At 43.8% G+C, this 20,153-nt stretch overlaps 1 protein-coding gene across 2 annotated transcripts in view; it reads left to right on the forward strand.

Moving 5' to 3' along the window:
• SF3B1 (splicing factor 3b subunit 1) overlaps positions 1-15,181 on the forward strand; it is a 28,444-nt gene extending 13,263 nt beyond the window's left edge. For both annotated transcript variants that reach the window (XM_068119614.2, XM_068119615.2), the window contains 19 exons: positions 3,008-3,419; positions 3,567-3,782; positions 6,240-6,361; positions 6,551-6,748; positions 6,867-6,968; positions 9,073-9,252; positions 9,350-9,436; positions 9,616-9,886; positions 9,976-10,121; positions 10,320-10,466; positions 10,672-10,797; positions 11,057-11,278; positions 11,401-11,583; positions 11,738-11,849; positions 11,977-12,097; positions 12,904-13,035; positions 13,170-13,442; positions 13,706-13,922; positions 14,084-15,181. In XM_068119614.2, coding sequence (XP_067975715.1) covers positions 3,008-3,419; positions 3,567-3,782; positions 6,240-6,361; positions 6,551-6,748; positions 6,867-6,968; positions 9,073-9,252; positions 9,350-9,436; positions 9,616-9,886; positions 9,976-10,121; positions 10,320-10,466; positions 10,672-10,797; positions 11,057-11,278; positions 11,401-11,583; positions 11,738-11,849; positions 11,977-12,097; positions 12,904-13,035; positions 13,170-13,442; positions 13,706-13,922; positions 14,084-14,242 — 3,426 coding nt within the window. In that variant the 3' untranslated portion in view covers positions 14,243-15,181. The remainder of the gene's footprint in view (positions 1-3,007; positions 3,420-3,566; positions 3,783-6,239; positions 6,362-6,550; positions 6,749-6,866; positions 6,969-9,072; positions 9,253-9,349; positions 9,437-9,615; positions 9,887-9,975; positions 10,122-10,319; positions 10,467-10,671; positions 10,798-11,056; positions 11,279-11,400; positions 11,584-11,737; positions 11,850-11,976; positions 12,098-12,903; positions 13,036-13,169; positions 13,443-13,705; positions 13,923-14,083) is intronic.
• The last annotated feature ends 4,972 nt before the right edge of the window (positions 15,182-20,153 follow it).

The raw sequence follows: 20,153 nt of genomic DNA on the forward strand, positions 1-20,153 counted from the left end.
CTCCCCCAAAAACATGAAAAAATTGCAGAGTGCTGACGTTTCAGGCATCGGCCTTCCTTCCCCGAAACGTGGAAAAAAGGGAAATTGTAGATTACTTTCAGGAACCAGATCTGTCCTTGAACGATTCATTAACTTTGTCAGTTCTTTCACGTAGCTTCCCAAATAAATGTGGGAGATTTCAGACATGTTATAAGTTTCTCTCGTCACAGTGAGAATTAACCACGACTGTGTGATATAAACAAACAGATTCAAAAACTTATTTACTGTATCCATCTCATCGTCCTCAAGCTAAAAATTCCGTTTCTAAAGTCTTGCCGTCTCCATAATGACTATTTCGATTTTATATGAAAGGAAAATGAAGTCACTTTTTTTTCTTCTTTTTTTTTTGTATACTGAATCGAGGCTCGTGAAAGAGCTAACATTTATTTCACAAACAAATCAACCAGACAAACAATATATAAAAAGAGGGAATGGAAGACAAGATGGGGAGAGAAGGGGAAGCACACAAACACAACATTTGAGGGCAGGGAGATGTGTGGGAGGGAGAGGGCTTGGGGGGAGGAGGCGTGGGAAGGGAGGTGGGGGGCGGGGGGGGGGTGGGTTAAGTTTAAAACACAAGGGCACCAAGGACTTCGAGGACAGAAGTTGGTATTTCAAAAAAGTGGAGTTGGGGTGAAATTAGCGGGGGTAGACAAGATCAAGGTTTTGGATGGGGGAAGATAAGAGATGGTGGTGAACATCTGTTTTAAAGACCTGGAGGGAGGAGTGGGATTGAAGAGAGTGAGGGAGTTTGTTCCAGAGGCGGGATAAAAGAGGAATGAAGGAGTGGAGGTGAGCAGAGAGTCTTGATTTTGGCAGTTTAACCATAAGAGGGTTGCAGGCAGATCTTGTGCGACCTGTTGGAATATTTGGGGGACAGAGCCCTGAGAGAGCTGGGGGGGTCAAGGCCAGAGAGGAGTCTGTAGAAGACGGAAAGACCACCAACCTGCCTGCGGTGAGTGAGTGAGAGGCCCTTGGAGTTAGCGTCATCGCGGGAGATTCCAATGATTCTGAACGCTTTGGTTTTAACAGCGTGAAGACGAGCTAGGTGTGAGGCAGGTGCACCAGCCCAGAGGGGAGAGCAGTATTCCATTGAGCTGCGGATGAAAGCCTTGTATGTGGTGAGGAGCTCAGGTGTGCCAAGGAAGGACTTCGCACGACGGAGGATGCCCAGTCGGCGACTGGCTTTGGAGGCCAGATTTGAAATGTGGTTTTCCCAGGAAAGATCATGGCAGATAGTGAGACCCAAAAGCTTGAGTGACAGAACTTCTTGGAGAGGATTATTCAGAAAGTGGATGGGAGGGTTGTCCAGTCGGTCTTTTCGGAGAGACATCGTAAGAGTGTGAGTGTAACTTATTCACATGTCATGGATATCCGACTTTACTTGTGGAAAATTGTCTCGGCTGTGTCCGTTTTAGCAAGAGACAAAACTTTGTTTTTCAAAACATAAAATCCGAGAATGATGAACAAATTCCACGTCCAGTAAACCCTCATCCAACCTGGGGGAGGTATGAAGGGGTGCTGCTGCTGGAGCTAGATTCCTGGAAAACGGTGCATTCACCAAAACCGTGTTGCACAAGCTCAAGACCTTGTGGGATAAATGGGGATGGGAACGCTGCCCCCGGAACGCATCGAACAAATAATTTCTACGTTTTCTTTTGTTTATAAAAACCTCAGAAGGAATACCTACATGTAACGTGTTTGTGTGTTTTGTGTTTTTTTTTTTTTGTTTGTTTTGTGTTTTTTTTTGTGTTTTTGTGTTGTTGGCATTACGAGCCTTAACCAAAGTATATATAAAAAAACGACCACGAAATCTCAACGACGTTGGAGACCAACATTTGAACACCAGTCACTTGTCATTTTCACCTTGCAGGATATTCCCATACATGGCAAGTTTGCGTCGATGAGGTCAATCACTCCGATATGGCCAGGACCTAACGGACGAGTCAATTCATGTAACTCTGCTGGGCATTGTATTCCTTGCATGCTTTCGTCTTTCTGACGAGATTTCTCGATAGAATAGATCAAACTTATGGCACAGGGTTTTGCATAAGGAGTTGGTTTTGTAAGTGAGGAGAGCAGGTGCAGGGTATCCTCATTTGACAAGCACTCTCGGAAATTGGCATCGTTTTTGCAAATTTGCGAGAAGACGCGTTCCTCTTCGGCATTACTGTGAGACAGGACGTCCTTCTCATCAACTTTCCATCCAATACGAGTTTTGACGATACGAAAACGAGTACTTGGGTTTTGGGCAACAAAACTGGTCAAACCCGCGTAGTGCGGGTCACTTGCCGTATAAATAAGCATTCCATCGGTCACGTCTATTTAGTGCTTGTTTTATTATTCATTTATTTTATTTTATTTATTTTAATTTATTTTAATTTAAATTTTATTTTATTTTAATTTAAATTTTATTTTAATAATAAATTTAAATTTATTTTATTATAATTTATTTATTTATTTAGTGCTCTTCCACAGAACAAATGACCCCCAGAAACTTGAACACTATTTTATTTTTTAATTCGTAGCATCAGCACCAAATTGTTTAAATAAAGCATTTTCTTTCTGCTCATACGGTACAGTATGCTGTTCACCATGACTCATCCTTGGCTTTCCAAACCCTCCCCTCTTACTCCTATCCCTCCCTCCCCCCAAACCCTTTCATTCCATTTCCTTTTCTTACTTTTTTTCATCCAATACATCACATGACTCTCACAATTATACGAATAGCAGCTGCTCATCCACCATATGACAGCAGTGAGGTTATTAGTGACGTCACTAACACACTAGATGATCAATTCTGTCTCATTGGGAGGAATGCTTATGCCAGAAACGTCAATGTGTTTCTTGCCGGAAAACCCAAACTTTTTTATTCTGTTGTCTTCCAATGCAGACTGCTAGGTCTTTGCTGGAACTAGCAACTATCTCTTTTTATTTTATTGCTTTTATTTTTTTTGCCAATCTGCAGACCCCAAGCCACACCCCGAGCCACACCCCGGGACACACCCCGGGACACACCCCGGGACACACCCCGGGACACACTCCTGGGCATACTCCAGGACCGCATACTCCTGGCCACACTCCTGGACCGCATACTCCGGGACACACTCCGGGACATACTCCGGGACACACTCCGGGGCACACTCCTGGTCACACGCCTTCACATAGCCGCTGGGATGAGACTCCAGGTCGTCCGAAGGGCAGTGAGACCCCTGGCAACACGCCAAGCTCCCGTATGTGGGATCCAACGCCAAGTCACACCCCAGCAGGGTCTGTGACTCCAGGTCGTGACACCCCAGGCCATGCTACCCCAGGCCATAGTGGATCCACTCCGAGTGCAAGGCGCAATCGCTGGGATGAAACGCCGCGCACAGAAAGGGGTGAGGCTCCTAGTGTCGTAATCTTAAATGGTATAGTTTAAAATATTGTTATGTAAATCTCATATTTGTAAGTGTTCTCCAATATAAATATAATAATTGAACTATTACTTTTTTGAATTGTCCGTTTTTTTTGTATCTTTCCAACAGAGACACCTGGACATGGCAGTGGGTGGGCAGAAACCCCACGCACTGACCGGGGGGGTGAGGGTCCTGGAGAAACGCCGACTCCTGGAAGTACAAAGCGCAAGTCTCGCTGGGATGAGACTCCGGCTAGCCAGATCGGTGGAAACACTCCGGTGCTGACCCCTAGTGGTATCACGCCAAAAGGAACCCCTGCCATGGGAATGGCTACACCCACACCAGGTATGGGTGATTTGTAAGATTTGACTGTGCTCCAACCTTCAATCTCATAACCATAATTACCCTGCGCTTGCGAAGCGAAAAGCAGGGTTAAGCATTCAGTTGTGTACGTGTGCCGTGTGCCGTATGTGTCTGCATTAAAAAAAATCATTCTCGGCAACCGTTGGTCCGATTGACACGAAAGTTTACCATAGAAGCGCCTCCGCCTGTATAATTTTTTTATTCATTCATATGACGTCACAGGTCACGTGGTATGGACGCCATCTTGGAAAAACGTTACACCTCTATATCTCCCAAACCGCTCAATGGGAAAAAATTGAAACATGGCTCATTGTCAATTACTCACCATGGGGAATAAGATATGCTGATGGTGGTCATTGGTGCCTTAATTATGACGTCATAATTCGTCAAGTACAACGCTTGATCTGATCAGTATGAATAAAACAAAAATTCATCTGCAACTGTTAATCCGATGGACACAAAATTTGCATAATATGTGCGGCCCCTCCTGTAGAATTTTTTAATGATAATTATGACGTCATAGGTCACGTGGAACAGACGCCATCTTGGAAAAAATCGAAAAAAGTTGCACCTCTAAATCCCCAAAACCGCTCCATGGAAAAATTTTAAACATGCCTCATTGTCAAGTACTCCCCTTGGGGAATAAGATATGTTACTGATGATGTCATCAGTGCCTTTGTTATGGCGTCATAATTCGACAATTACAACACTTGGTCTGATCAGTTTGAAATGTATTGAGCGTGATCTATGCAACAATTATATTAGAGAATATAAATTTATGATGGCTTCGCTCACGTGGTCTGGCAGCCATATTGGATGAAAGAAAAAAAAATGTTCAAAAACATAAGAGTTGGCTCGCAACAAGTTGACTGCGCAGGGGTTGTAGTACAAAACTGTGAATACCATCTAGTTTTGTTTATTTATTTCCTCCACCACCAAAGGTGGATGGAGGTTATATTTTCAGGTGGATGGAGGTTTTCGAAGATTTTTCAAGTATATTGGTCGGTTGCGTTTGTGGTTCTGTCTGTCTATCTGTCTGTCTGTTTGTTACTTGCAAAGTCGAAGATTTTTCCAAGTATATTGGTCGGTCGACTTTGTTATTTTATTCTCTGTCTGTCTGTTTGTCAATCGATTACAGGTCACAATTCTAAACCGATCATCATGAAACTTTACCAAGCTGTAGAGGTAGTCATAACTGAGAAGCCTTTCGATTGGTCAAAGGTCATCTTGAGGTCGAATTTCTAAAATTGTCATTTTTCATCCGATTGACTTGAAAGTTGAGCAAGATTTGCATATCCGGTCACTGAATTGGGAAACGAACTATTTTGAGGTCAAAGGCCAACTGTCTAAAATCGTCATTTTTCATCCGATTAACATGAAATTTGAACGGGAATTGCATAATGCATCACTCAAAGTGATGTTTTTTTTTGAGTTGAAAAGGTCAAAGGTCAGTTCATGGTCACCTTTCTAAAATAAATTTTCATCTGAAAAATAATCATTTTATATCTGATTGAACTGAGCTTTGATTAAGATCGTCAATTTTAATCCTAATGAAATGGACACTTTGATGTGTCCATGGAAACTTTTTTGGGGGCGATAGAGAGGGGGCGGACTTTGCAAGTATCGTGCTCTGCACGACGTCTTTTTTGTTTGTCAATTTTTAATTGATTCTTCACCATTGAGAGATAGGGCAAAATACGATATATAGCACGATATCTCAAAAGGTTGTGGACGGATTCGGACAAAACTTTGTGGACATGTAGTGTGTGACAAGGGCGAATTGATTCGATTTTGGTGAAGATCTGGATCCAGATCTGGATACGAGAGTTTTTAAACTTTAAAATCATTCTTCACCATTGAGTGATTGGGCTAAAAACCATAAATATCATGATATTTTAAAAAGTTGTGGATGACTTGTGACAAAACTAGGTGGATGAGTTGGTTAGGTGACAAGAACAACTCTATTCGATGATGGTTTTTTGAAATTCCGATTTCTTTCCTGGAAGTCCTAGCAGTGTCCATGTGTTTTATACCTCTCTCCCCCCCCACGCCCCCCTTCCCGTGCCTCCTCCTCCCAAGCCCTCTCCCTCCCACAGATCTCCCGATGTCCCTGCTCTCAAATGTTGTGCTTGTTTGTGCTTCCCCCTCTCTCCCCATCTTGTCTCCCGCTCCCCTTATTTTGCGTTTTATGTGTCGGTTTTTCTTTTTGTGATTAATGTTAGCTCTTACACGAGCCTCGATCTTGTATCCAAAAAAAAGAAAAGAAAAAAAGTGTGATACGAAACGTAAACTGTTCAGCTTGGCAGAGGTATGCACTCTACCGAGTGCTGTTCTGTTTTTTTGTGTTTTTGTTGTTGTTGTAGTGCCACAGATCTCTCTGGTAAACGGATATAATTTGCTCGATGGGTCTGTGATTGTGTGCATTTTTTTCGCCTCTAGGTCACCTTATGAGTATGACCCCAGAGCAGCTGCAGGCCTGGCGATGGGAACGTGAGATTGATGAGCGAAACCGACCTCTTTCAGATGAAGAACTTGATGCGATGTTTCCAGAAGGGTACAAGGTAACTCATTGGATGGGTATATTAGGGATTCGCTGTAGTTTTGAGGAGTTCACTTGATTTTCTTTTACAAGATCATTGCAGAATCAAAAAAATTCCCACGCATTCTGACTGACTGCAATGTACCATAGATCCCGTTCATAATCATGTTCATAAAATTAATATAGTTGGCATGTTCCCATCCTCTTGCAGATCTTGCAGCCCCCTGCTGGATACGTGCCTATCCGTACACCGGCACGCAAACTCACCTCGACTCCCACCCCGATCGGTGGCCTCACGGGTTTCCACATTCAAACTGAGGAACGCTCTGCCAAGAGTGCCAATGACCAACCTTCTGGGAACCTGCCCTTCCTTAAGCCTGATGACATGCAGTACTTTGACAAGCTCCTGGTGGGTGCCGCTGCTTATCACACGATTGCACCGATTCTTCCTGGAAAGCCACCCGGCCTTCGGCAAGTACGAATGCAGCGTTTTGACATCTCTCCCACTTTCCTCTTCCAACAAACAGGTTGAGGTGGATGAATCAACATTGTCCTCAGAGGAGCAGAAAGAGAGGAAGATCATGAAGCTGTTACTGAAAGTGAAGAATGGCACGCCACCAATGAGAAAGGTAAGCTTATTTGAAAAGCAAATGGCCTACTGGTGTGTTTGGAAAGCTTGTTTTATGCCTCCGCTGACGAAGTTGCTGGAGGCATTATGTACTCGGATTACCCGTCTGTCTGTCTTGATAGTTTTTTCCATTACTGTGATAACTTAAGAACCGCTGTAAGGATCCAAGTTAAACTTGGTACAAGTATTTATAATGATGTAAATATGAACTGATTAAATTTCGGCATCAAAAGGTCAAAGGTCACAATCTGTAATAGGTTCTCGTTACCGCGATAACTTAAAAGCGGCTCAGTGGATCCAAGTCAAACTTTGTACAAGTATGTGTTATGAGTTAAAGATAATCCGATTAGATTATGTGGTCAAAGGTAAGAGGTCCCGTTAGGTAAAAATTCTGTTACCGTGCTAACTTGTGAACCAGTGATGGGATTTGGACAAAACTTGGTATAAGTATATATTATGATGCAAAGATGAACTGATCATATTTTGGCATTAAGCGATCAGAGGTCATGTCAGGTAAAAATGTTGCCGAGGTGGAGATTTTAACGAAACTAAGTTACATGTACCATGATACATATGTTTAGATTAGATAGAGGTCGAATGGTCTTGAGGTTTTAGGTCATATTTGGAGTGAGCAAGGACTTTATGTTGGCGGAGGCATATCGGTCTAGTTTATAACTGAGGTTTTTCCACTGTAGTGAGAGTAGGCATCTCCAAAATAAAAATGTGTCGTCTTTGCTGAGCACTGTCAGGTTTAACTGTAAAGCTGGGAGACATGGGAGCGCCCAGGACCCCACCAGCCGAAAGGCCGACGATGCTCCAAAATGCATTTGGAGGCGTTTTCGGGAAATGCTTGGTTGAAAAGCATAAAGTAAATTACCAGGAATAGTTAGTGCAAGTTACGTTTTACTTTTTGGACTCCAATGTTTCCTGTCATTTAATATTGCAAATGGCTACCACAATCGTAACACATGCGTCTGCTTTTCATCGTGTACATATAGTACGAACCTGCTTGCCCTCATGTCTTTCAACGCATAAGGCCGCATCATGTACACGATGCGACTGGAATGGCTCCACATCCGGAAATGTTAAAATTCCAATGTATATGGCTCGGCCAAGTTTGGTGCTCGTATAAAAAATACTCGTATTTTTTATATATGGCTCGTATAAATATGGCTCGTATATGGCGTATATGGCTCGTATAAAAAATGCACAATTTATTCGGATTGGCTTTCCATTACACACGACCAATCGCCTGGATACATCATTAAAACACTTTTGATTTGGGAATAACTATGGTTTACTTTTTCTTAACGGGGAATATGAATTGGGAAAAATATCCTGGATTCACTTCCAGGCCGAACGATGGTTTTAAGAATGATAATTTCACATTACGACATTAGTTTTATTAAGCCTGTATTTTAAATAGGTTTTTGACGTTTTAAAAGTTTTGCTCTGAAGTTATCCACAAAGTGAATGAATGAATGAATGGTCGTTTTTAGGTCATTTTTCCGTGCTGGAGCGGGGGTTAGCCTCGCGGGCCCCATGACAATCATGGTTCCCTGTTTGAGGCAATGTTTTTATGGCCGGATGCCCTTCCTGACGCCAACCCTTGGTCACGCTCTTACGATGCGCAGGGATACGGTGTACCTATTCTAAATCGGGGTACACACCGTGATCATTCATCCCAGCAAGCTGGTACTCAATTTGCCGACCTCGGAAGGATGACAGGCTGAGTCAACCCCCCTGGTGTTAATTTAGCGATCGACCGGGATTCGAACCCAGGATCCTAGGATCCCAAGCCGGCACCCTAACCGCTAAGCCAACACCAGGCTGTTATCCTGGTTATCCACAAAGTTATCCACAAAGTGCTATCCACAAATTATTGTGAACAACATCAAAGTGAGAGTTATTGTTTCATCGCCAGGACTGTCGCGATACTTCGATATTGTACGGTTTTCATTACACCCCTAGTAAGTATGTAAACCACCCACCGGCTTTTACAAAGAACTATGGCTGTTGGGGTTTGTCTGCTTTGGTTATGCCTGGGTGGTCGGCATTGATGTTGCACCTCCTTTCCCCATCCCGTCCCCCTTTTACTACGACAGGCGGCACTTCGTCACATCACGGACAAGGCGCGGGAGTTTGGCGCCGGACCTCTTTTTAATCAGATCCTACCGCTACTCATGTCTCCGACTCTCGAAGACCAGGAAAGGCATCTCCTCGTCAAGGTCATAGATCGCATCCTCTATAAACTGGATGATCTCGTGCGGCCATATGTGCACAAGGTGAGCTGCTGATTGTGAAACAGCTCGGAAAAGGGATTTTCTTTATTTTCAATTAAAAATTACTAAAATGTCTTCATATTTGCTTTTTCTTTTCTAGATCCTAGTAGTCATTGAGCCTCTTCTTATTGATGAAGATTACTATGCCCGTGTGGAGGGAAGAGAGATCATCTCTAACCTGGCCAAGGTGTGTTGTTTGCAGTTTTTGCTTTAACTGATAAGCAAACTGCTTTGTTTTCCTTTTGAAACTATTATGTACAGAGTTATATGAACACGTTTTGATGACGGTGCCGTATTACAATATTGTATCGTCCTTCTCAAGTTAACCACACGTGCATCCATCCCCACATTACTGGACATTGACAGGCCGCTGGATTGGCCACCATGATCTCGACCATGCGCCCAGACATAGACAACATGGACGAGTACGTAAGGAACACGACGGCTCGAGCCTTTGCCGTGGTGGCTTCGGCCCTGGGCATCCCATCCCTGCTGCCCTTCCTTAAAGCCGTGTGTAAGAGCAAGAAGTCCTGGCAGGCTCGGCACACCGGTATAAAGATTGTGCAACAGATCTCCATCCTCATGGGCTGCGCCATTCTGCCGCATTTGCGCAGTTTGGTCGAGATTATCGAACATGGTACTTCGTCGTCTGTGTATCTGTACATTTTATATTGCTTCCCATTGGATAAGGTTCCATGTTCTCCAGCGTTCATTGCGTATGCGCAGGACTGGTGGACGAGCAGCAGAAGGTGCGCACGATTACCGCCCTGGCTCTCGCGGCTCTGGCAGAGGCTGCGACGCCATACGGCATCGAGTCGTTCGATTCAGTCCTGAAGCCGCTCTGGAAGGGTATCCGGCAGCACCGCGGAAAAGTGAGCTTTGCATCTCGCGATAATGTGATGCACCGCTCCTTTAATTGTTGTTTTGTTTTTCTTCAACATCCCCGTTCTCTCTACTGTGCGCTCTAATTTAACCCTGAGCTGAGTGACCGTGGTGCATCCGTTAAGGGTGGGTCACGAGACCACCTGTATGCCGCAGTCGCAATACCTGTATTGTGAATGTGTCTGCAGGGTCTGGCCGCCTTCCTGAAAGCCATCGGTTATCTTATCCCACTGATGGATGCTGAATACGCCAATTACTATACCCGTGAGGTGATGCTTATCCTCATTCGAGAGTTCCAGTCACCTGATGAGGAGATGAAGAAAATCGTCCTCAAGGTAAAGCATTTGTGATTATGTTCATGAATGATTCGGGGGTTCTCAGGGGAAATGGTCAATAATCTTTGGCATTGAGGAAACATTGGGCCGGTACCCATAAACATGATGATTTTGCAGTAGTGCCATGGATACGTGAGAGCCCAGGCATTTTAGGCCTGAGTTTGACCTGAATATTGGCATACGTGTCGTGTTCGTACCTGTGTAGGTGGTGAAGCAGTGCTGTGGTACGGATGGTGTAGAACCAAATTATATCAAGACAGAGATCCTGCCTCCTTTTTTCAAACATTTCTGGCAGCACCGAATGGCCCTGGACCGCCGAAATTACCGCCAGGTGTGTTTCTGGCTGTTAAACTGTGCACCGTCACCTGGTCATTCACGGGCACTTTTCATGCCGATGATTAGTGAATGGGAAGTTTTGAGCTCCGATTGGTTTCAAAATGGAGTCTTAAAAGTTTTTTTTATTGTCTATTTTTTGTCTACTATGTAAAATTTTCTTCAAAAATGAACCCATTGCCATGACTGTTGTATTACCCATAACCCTTTTGCATCCCAATAATATTCTGACATTTTGCCATGATCCTCTTCCATAGCTCGTAGACACCACTGTGGAGCTGGCCAACAAAGTCGGAGCTGCGGAGATCGTGCAGCGAATTGTGGATGACCTGAAGGACGAGGCTGAGCAGTACCGCAAGATGGTGATGGAAACCATCGAGAAGATCATGGGAAACTTGGGTGCTGCAGACATCGACCACAAGTTGGAGGAGCAGCTCATCGACGGAATACTGTACGCCTTCCAGGAACAAACTACGGAGGTGTGTACTTTCTCCCCGACAAGTGCTTGCCGCACCAAGGGTTGATTTTTGTATAATTTTGCGATTTGGTAGACCCGCTAACACGAAAAAGTTTGCTCACTCCCTCCACACATTTGCTCCAGGACTCTGTGATGCTGAATGGCTTTGGCACGGTGGTGAACGCCCTGGCGAAGCGGGTCAAACCCTACCTGCCGCAGATTTGTGGTACTGTGTTGTGGCGCCTTAACAACAAGGCAGCGAAGGTGCGTCAACAGGCTGCTGACCTTATCTCACGAATTGCAGTCGTCATGAAGACCTGTCAAGAGGTGGGTTTTTGCTTCGTTTTATTTTACCAAATGTCCTGTTTACGGCAATCTGGAATACGTCTCGATCGCGAGCGATCCACCTCAGTGTTAAATCTCAGTAATTATTCGGCCTTGGTTTGTAATTTCCTGAGACGATCCATGACTGTGTGTTTAGGAGAAGCTGATGGGCCACTTGGGTGTGGTCTTGTACGAGTACCTGGGAGAGGAATACCCAGAGGTTCTTGGCAGCATACTCGGAGCTCTGAAGAGTATCGTCAATGTCATCGGTACGCTTTTCATGAAATCCGGACCTTTTGTACACTGTAATGGGAATTTGACCATCATTGCTGATGTCTCTCCGTTGATCCTTTAGCCCAGGTACTTTGTAACCACTCTGTTTATCGCACTCCTAAGGAATGCACAAGATGACACCACCCATCAAGGATCTCCTGCCGCGTCTCACACCCATTCTCAAGAACCGTCATGAGAAGGTCCAAGAGAACTGCATCGATCTGGTTGGGCGCATTGCCGACAGGTGCGTGTACTGGCATTTGACTTGTTAGTACACCTGTTCCCTACGGGAGCGGCAGGAAGGGTCATTCCTCTTTGGGGTAGTTGGTCTCGGGTCGGGTCTCAAGAACATCCGGGGCGTGTTCATTTACCAAGTTTCTTGTTGAGAGCTCGCCAAGTGGTTTCATCATTCGAGCAAGCACTCCATTCAAAACCGTTGATAAGGAACAGCTGGCTTGGTAAGCGCTAGCTAGCAGCTTGGTAACTGAATACAGAACTTGGTAACTGCTTGGTAACTTCGAGCAAGCACTCCATTCAAAACCGTTGATAAGGAACAGCTGGCTTGGTAAGCGCTAGCTAGCTGCTTGGTAACTGAATACAGAACTTGGTAACTGCTTGGTAACTTCGAGCAAGCACTCCATTCAAAACCGTTGATAAGGAACAGCCGGCTTGGCAAGTGCTAGCTAGCTGCTTGGTAACTGAACACACCACGAGTTTCCTCCCTTTCACCTTCATGTTAAATAGCAGTAGCAACTGTTTCAAAAGGTAATCAAATGTGTTTGTGGTTTATCTTTTTTTTTTTTACCACTGGTGGGGGTTAAATCGCTGCAACCTCCCATTGTGTGCGACCTCTAGTCTTCCTGTCAAGTTTGGTTGAGATTGGATAAGTAAGGATGGAATGTACTGCTGTCTGTCAAACGACAGACAGACAAACACCAAATTGCGTATTTTTGTCTGAGTGTCTGTCTCGATCAATGGGAGAGATCTGTGCCTCGGTCAACAATGTGTTGACTTTGATTCATTGCCATGGTGATTCCCTCGTCTTCCCAGGGGTGCCGAGTACGTATCTGCTCGTGAATGGATGCGAATTTGCTTTGAGCTCCTCGAGCTACTTAAGGCGCACAAAAAGGCCATTCGGCGAGCGACGGTCAATACTTTTGGCTACATCGCCAAAGCCATCGGGTGAGTCCTTTGTAAATGGATTGTCATTGCACATTAAAGAACCCCCTTCGCAAACGTTGAACCTCGTGTGAGCATTGCCTCACTTGTCCAGGAAGTGGTGGTTCGAAACGTTTGCACACATTTATTTTGTGCAGGCCCCATGATGTCCTGGCCACGCTGCTCAACAACCTGAAGGTGCAGGAGCGACAGAATCGTGTGTGTACGACGGTCGCCATAGCCATCGTCGCGGAAACGTGCTCTCCTTTCACCGTGCTGCCCGCGCTTATGAACGAGTACCGAGTACCAGAGCTGAACGTTCAGAATGGTGTGCTGAAGTCTCTTTCCTTCCTTTTTGAGTACATTGGGGAGATGGGGAAAGATTACATCTACGCCGTGACTCCACTACTGGAAGATGCTCTCATGGACAGGTTGGTGTTGCTCCGGGATCGTGCAGGCACGACGCCCGCTCGGGGTTCTTCTTCTTCTCAAGGTCCTATACCGTGTACCTTTCATCTCCCGTCTCTATAACATTATGTAAACAGGGTTTTAAATTCGTTTGTCATTCCTTGTTCTCATTCATCATCATTCATCATCATTCATCATTCATTCCTTCTCTCATTCGCCGCTGTGCCAACGACTCACTTAGTCATAGAAGAATTGTGAGGTCCAACTCCGTGATGTCGTTCTACAGAGACCTGGTCCATCGGCAGACCGCCAGCTCGGTGGTGCAACACATGTCACTGGGTGTTTATGGCTTCGGTTGCGAGGACGCTCTCAACCACCTCATGAACTACGTTTGGCCAAATATATTTGAGACGTCGCCGCATCTTATACAGGCCGTGATGGGCGCCCTGGAGGGTCTTCGTGTTGCGCTGGGATCCTGTCGCCTTCTGCAGTACTCGTTACAGGTGTGTGTCGTACTTGTAGGTGTCGTAAAATCAAAACGAATAAAATTCGAATCAAACCAGACCCAGCCGCACCTGGTTACTGCTTTGCTAGGCTATGTTGACTCGTTTTGAGGGCCTGGGTTTTCCAAACTCCTAACGTGCCTACCCTCCGACCTTTTCAGGGTCTGTTCCACCCCGCGCGGAAGGTGCGCGACGTCTACTGGAAGATCTACAACAACATTTACATCGGCTCGCAGGACGCTCTCATATCTCATTACGCACGCATCCCAAACGACGACAAGAACCCCTTCGTTCGCAGCGAACTCGATTACTTTTTGTAGTTGTTTTTGCGCCGATTTATACGTTAGACATTTTGGACCTCTTGCTGCGAATCCAAACTCTGGAACAGCCAGCTTTGTACAGTACTTTCCACAACAGATGTCCTACGTGTGAAGTAAGGGACATGAAGGTCGGAGCTGGAGGTAGATGAGCCAAGCAAGTTCTGCCTTCTGTTCCTTAGTTTGACGTTCTTGGTATCGTTGCGGGCGAGGCCTTGGCCTCGCCGTTCTTTGTATCCTTTTCTCGTATTTCGTGTCCTGTCAGCAGCATGGTGAATACCTGTACTTTAATAAAGGTGTCGGACCTGGCTGCACTTCAGCTGAATGTTTGAATTGTTTTCTTTGCTGTTTGTTTCCTTCTTGTCCCCTCCACCAGCCAAGAAGCTCCATCAACCAGGAAAACGTTTGGAAACCCGGGAATGTATTTTACACGTCGACCAAATTGGATCCTTTGGGTTTGTTGGTCGTTTTTATTTTTTCGTTTTTTTATTGTTTTGAACGTTTTACATGAAACACCCCATTCAAATCTTTAGTTCAACATCGGCTACACGAGGCAATCTGCTTTGTCTTCTTCTAATCTGGTTTTGGTTAGTCATGTACAATTGTACATGTTGCAAGTATTTTGAGAGGTTTTGTTTTAACTTTTTAAACAATCCCTCACTCACTCTTTCGTCATTTAATTGTTCGCACGCTGAAGGTAGATCTTAGCGATTTTCACCGCAGAAAACACAGGTGCGATTCCGGTCAAATTGCCGTCGCAGTTTGTTTTCCTTGATCTGCCTTCACATGCGAGATGTTTGGAGCATGGGGTTTTCTTGGCCATGGGATTTTGATGATTGTTCATTTTCACTTTTCAGCCTGTTATCCTGTATGGTCGTAGTTTCAAAAACTGTCTGCTTATGTTCATTTGAATACAATAAATATGAAAAGTTTTGTTCGTTATTTTATGGAGTGGCTTTATAGTCGCAGCAAATCTTGCCAGACATGGTGGTGTAATGGTTCGATCGTCTGCTCTTAATGTGTGAGGTCGGTGGTTAGATTCCGACCCTGGCCAAGTTACACCAAATAACCACCTTTGGAGGCCATTTTTCCCCACAGAGCAGGGGTTGGCCTTTTTTGGGCACCTTGGTCCCCTTTTTGAAGCGATGTTTTATGGCCGGATGCCCTTCCTGCCGCCAACCTTGTTAATCGCCTCTTGCGACACACAGGGAATTACCAGTGAACTGCTACGCAATTTGCCGAACTCGGAAGGATGACAGGCTGAGTCAACCCCCCTGGTGTTAATTCAGCGATCGACCGGGATTCGAACCCAGGATCCTAGGATCCCAAGCCGGCACCCTAACCGCTAAGCCAACACCAGGCTACCAAGTTACACCAAAGATTTTTTTAAAAAATGCTGCTTCCCTGCTCGACACTCAGCATTTTAAGAATAGGCCATTCTTACTCACTCCCCCACTCCCTTCAATCCCACTCCTCCCTCCAGGCTTTAAAACAGCTGTTCACCACCATCTCTTATCTTCCCCCATCGAAAACCTTGATCTTTTCTACCCCCGGTAATTCACCCCAGAGTCCTTGCAGTGTTCATATGTTTTATTCCTCTCCCACCTCCCCCCAAGTCCTCCCGATGTCCCTGCTCTCAAATGTTGTGTTTGTGTCCTTCCCCCTCTCTCCCCATCTTGTCTGCCGCTCCCCTTGTTTTTTGTGTTTTGGGTGTCGGTTTGTCTTTTTGTGTGATTAATGTTAGCTCTTTCACGAGCCTCGATCTTGTATACAAAAAAAAAAAAAAAAAAAAAAAAATAGAGTACGGGCAAAGTCTGTGGGTTGGCGGTGCAATGGGGTGGGAGAGAGGATATCCCCAAATGCCTTTCTCTGCGGAGAGAGATTGGATTGCCGCCAAACGGACTGTACAGGGGAGTTGCACCACTTCCCCCAAGGTCTCTGGCCATTAAAAAAAAACGATCGGGTCCAATGTTTGATTTCTCTGCATTTGTATGACAGGTCTTCCCCGAGCCTTAGTGTCAGTGTTAAGAATGAGCAGTGTCAATGCTGGAATTGCCTGTAATGTCTCCACGATATATGTGACCCAGAAATTTTCTGTGCCGGCACCAGTCAAAGTTGGAGTGAAAACGCCAACATCTTGAGCCTTGCGTCTTTGTGCCCTGAAGTATCTAAATATGGGGCAAGGCAAATGTTCACGTGTGCTTGAAGAGTTTAAAATTTTCAAACTGTTGTATATTATTCCATTATATCCATATTATTCCATTATATCCATATTATTCCATATCCACACAAAACTCAAAAATATCCAAAGATTTAAATGGTGGTGTGATTTAATTCTCGGCATGCACTGATTTGGAGTGGTTTCAAAGAGTATCTTTGGTATTGTCGCATTATGTAAGAACAACACTGATGCTGCAATACAAAAGTTGGTTTGGTTAGTGCAAGTTTAATTGCAAATTAATGCTCAGATCAATGCATTTCTACTTAAGAATCATAAACTGCACACAAAACATGTAAAGGACATGTTGTAGTGTCAAAATTGCTTCAACTCGGCAATTAGCGTTATTTGTGATGTTCCACCTACCACCGATCTATCACCTTACACCTACCCACACCACTAAGTTTTTGTTACTTATTTCTCATGTCTCTGTTTTCATGACTTTTGTTTTTGTAATCCATCATCACAGTTTATATGAAATCCTTCCTTTTCTTCAGCAAACTCATCTCAGATGACCAATTTGGTTTCACACCAGGTCATGCTACCTTGGACATGTTTCTTCTACTGACCCAACAATGCATGGTGGCCCTCAATGTCAGGCATTCAGGCATGAAATCAGGGCTGTCTCTCCGGACATGTCTCTCTTGTGCTTGAGATACAGTCTATCATCCTGTCTTACTTACTCTCCAACCTCTCTGCCTATGCTATGGCATCCGAGGCCAACTCCACACATGGCTTGTTGACTTCCCCTACTCTCTTAGCCAACATGTGGCTCTTAACTGAATCCTTCAATCCCTTCTCTCTGTCAAGGCCGGACGGAGTGCCCCATGGCAGTGTTCTGCACCCAGTCCTATTCCTGATCTTCAATGATCTCTCTGATTCTCTGGAAAATCCTCTGTCTATTAGCTTTTAATTTTAACAGACAGGCTGGAACCTCTTCCCTCCATTCAGACCTTGAAAAAATCCAAAGATGGTAAAACACTTGGAATATGTCTCTCAATCCTGACAAATCTCACACCCTCACTATCTCTCTCCGAAAGGGCCGGATTGAAAACACTCCATCTACTTTCTTGACAACCCTCTTGAAGTTCTAATTCAAACTCCTGGGTCAGCCATGATCTTTCTTGAGCAAACCAATATTTCAAAGTTGGCCTCCAAAGTCAGCCGCCGACGGGCATCCTCCAACTTACAAAGTCTTTCCTAGGCACACCTGAACTCGTATTCACCAACAAGGCTTTCACCCTCGGCTTGATGGAGTACTGCCCTCCCCTCTGGGTTGGTTTCACTTCCCTTCATCTTGCTCAGCATGTTTTTGTTATCGTTCTTCTCCATGTAACCCAATGTTTTTGTTATCGTTGTTCACTGTGTAACCCAATGTTTTTGTTATCGTTGTTCACCATGTAACCCAATGTTTTTGTTATCGTTGTTCACTGTGGAGCCCAATGTTTTTGTTATCGTTGTTGACTGTGTAACCCAATGTTTTTGTTATCGTTGTTCACCATGTAACCCAATGTTTTTGTTATCGTTGTTCACCATGTAACCCAATGTTTTTGTTATCGTTGTTCACCATGTAACCCAATGTTTTTGTTATCGTTGTTCACTGTGTAACCCAATGTTTTTGTTATCGTTGTTCACCATGTAACCCAATGTTTTTGTTATCGTTGTTCACTGTGGAGCCCAATGTTTTTGTTATCGTTGTTGACTGTGCAACCCAATGTTTTTGTTATCGTTGTTCACCGTGTAACCCAATGTTTTTGTTATCATTAACTGTGTAACCCAATGTTTTTGTTATCGTTGTTCACTGTGTAACCCAATGTTTTTGTTATCGTTGTTCACTGTGTAACCCAATGTTTTTGTTATCGTTGTTCACGATGTAACCCAATGTTTTTGTTATCGTTGTTCACCGTGGAGCCCAATGTTTTTGTTATCGTTGTTGACTGTGCAACCCAATGTTTTTGTTATCGTTGTTCACCGTGTAACCCAATGTTTTTGTTATCGTTAACTGTGTAACCCAATGTTTTTGTTATCGTTGTTAACCGTGTAACCGAATGTTTTTGTTATCGTTAACCGTGTAACCCAATGTTTTTGTTATCGTTGTTAACTGTGTAACCCAATGTTTTTGTTATCGTTGTTCACTGTGTAACCCAATGTTTTTGTTATCGTTGTTCATCGTGTAACCAAATGTTTTTGTTATCGTTGTTCACTGTGTCACCCAATGTTTTTGTTATCGTTGTTCACTGTGTAACTAAATGCTTTTGTTATCGTTGTTCACTGTGTAACCAAATGTTATTGTTATTGTTGTTCACTGTGTAACCAAATGTTTTTGTTATCGTTGTTCACCGTGTAACCCAATGTTTTTGTTATCGTTGTTCACCGTGTAACCCAATGTTTTTGTTCTCGTTGTTCACCGTGTAACCCAATGTTTTTGTTATCGTTGTTCACCGTGTAACCCAATGTTTTTGTTATCGTTGTTCACCGTGTAACCCAATGTTTTTGTTATCGTTGTTCACCATGGAGCCCAATGTTTTTGTTATCGTTGTTCACCGTGTAATCCAATGTTTTTGTTATCGTTGTTCACCGTGTAACCCAATGTTTTTGTTATCGTTGTTCACCATGGAGCCCAATGTTTTTGTTATCGTTGTTCACTGTGTAACCCAATGTTTTTGTTATCGTTGTTCACCGTGTAACCCAATGTTTTTGTTATCGTTGTTCACTGTGTAACCAAATGTTTTTGTTATCGTTGTTCACCGTGTAACCCAATGTTTTTGTTATTGTTGTTCACCATGTAACCCAATGTTTTTGTTATCGTTGTTCACCATGTAACCCAATGTTTTTGTTATCGTTGTTCACTGTGTAACCAAATGTTTTTGTTATCGTTGTTCACCATGTAACCCAATGTTTTTGTTATCGTTGTTCACCATGGAGCCCAATGTTTTTGTTATCGTTGTTCACCGTGTAACCCAATGTTTTTGTTATCGTTGTTCACCGTGTAACCCAATGTTTTTGTTATCGTTGTTCACTGTGTAACCAAATGTTTTTGTTATCGTTGTTCACTGTGTAACCAAATGTTTTTGTTATCGTTGTTCACCATGTAACCCAATGTTTTTGTTATCGTTGTTCACCGTGTTACCCAATGTTTTTGTTATCGTTGTTCACCGTGTAACCCAATGTTTTTGTTATCGTTGTTCACCGTGTTACCCAATGTTTTTGTTATCGTTGTTCACCGTGTAACCCAATGTTTTTGTTATCGTTGTTCACTGTGTCACCAAATGTTTTTGTTATCGTTGTTCACCATGTAACCCAATGTTTTTGTTATCGTTGTTCACCATGTAACCCAATGTTTTTGTTATCGTTGTTCACTGTGTAACCAAATGTTTTTGTTATCGTTGTTCACCATGTAACCCAATGTTTTTGTTATCGTTGTTCACCATGTAACCCAATGTTTTTGTTATCGTTGTTCACTGTGTAACCCAATGTTTTTGTTATCGTTGTTCACCGTGTAACCCAATGTTTTTGTTCTCGTTGTTCACCGTGTAACCCAATGTTTTTGTTATCGTTGTTCACCGTGTAACCCAATGTTTTTGTTATCGTTGTTCACCATGGAGCCCAATGTTTTTGTTATCGTTGTTCACCGTGTAACCCAATGTTTTTGTTATCGTTGTTCACCGTGTAACCCAATGTTTTTGTTATCGTTGT

The sequence above is a fragment of the Myxine glutinosa genome, chromosome 6 (assembly GCF_964187855.1).
Source record: "Myxine glutinosa chromosome 6, kmMyxGlut1.1, whole genome shotgun sequence".
NCBI lineage: Eukaryota > Metazoa > Chordata > Myxini > Myxiniformes > Myxinidae > Myxine > Myxine glutinosa.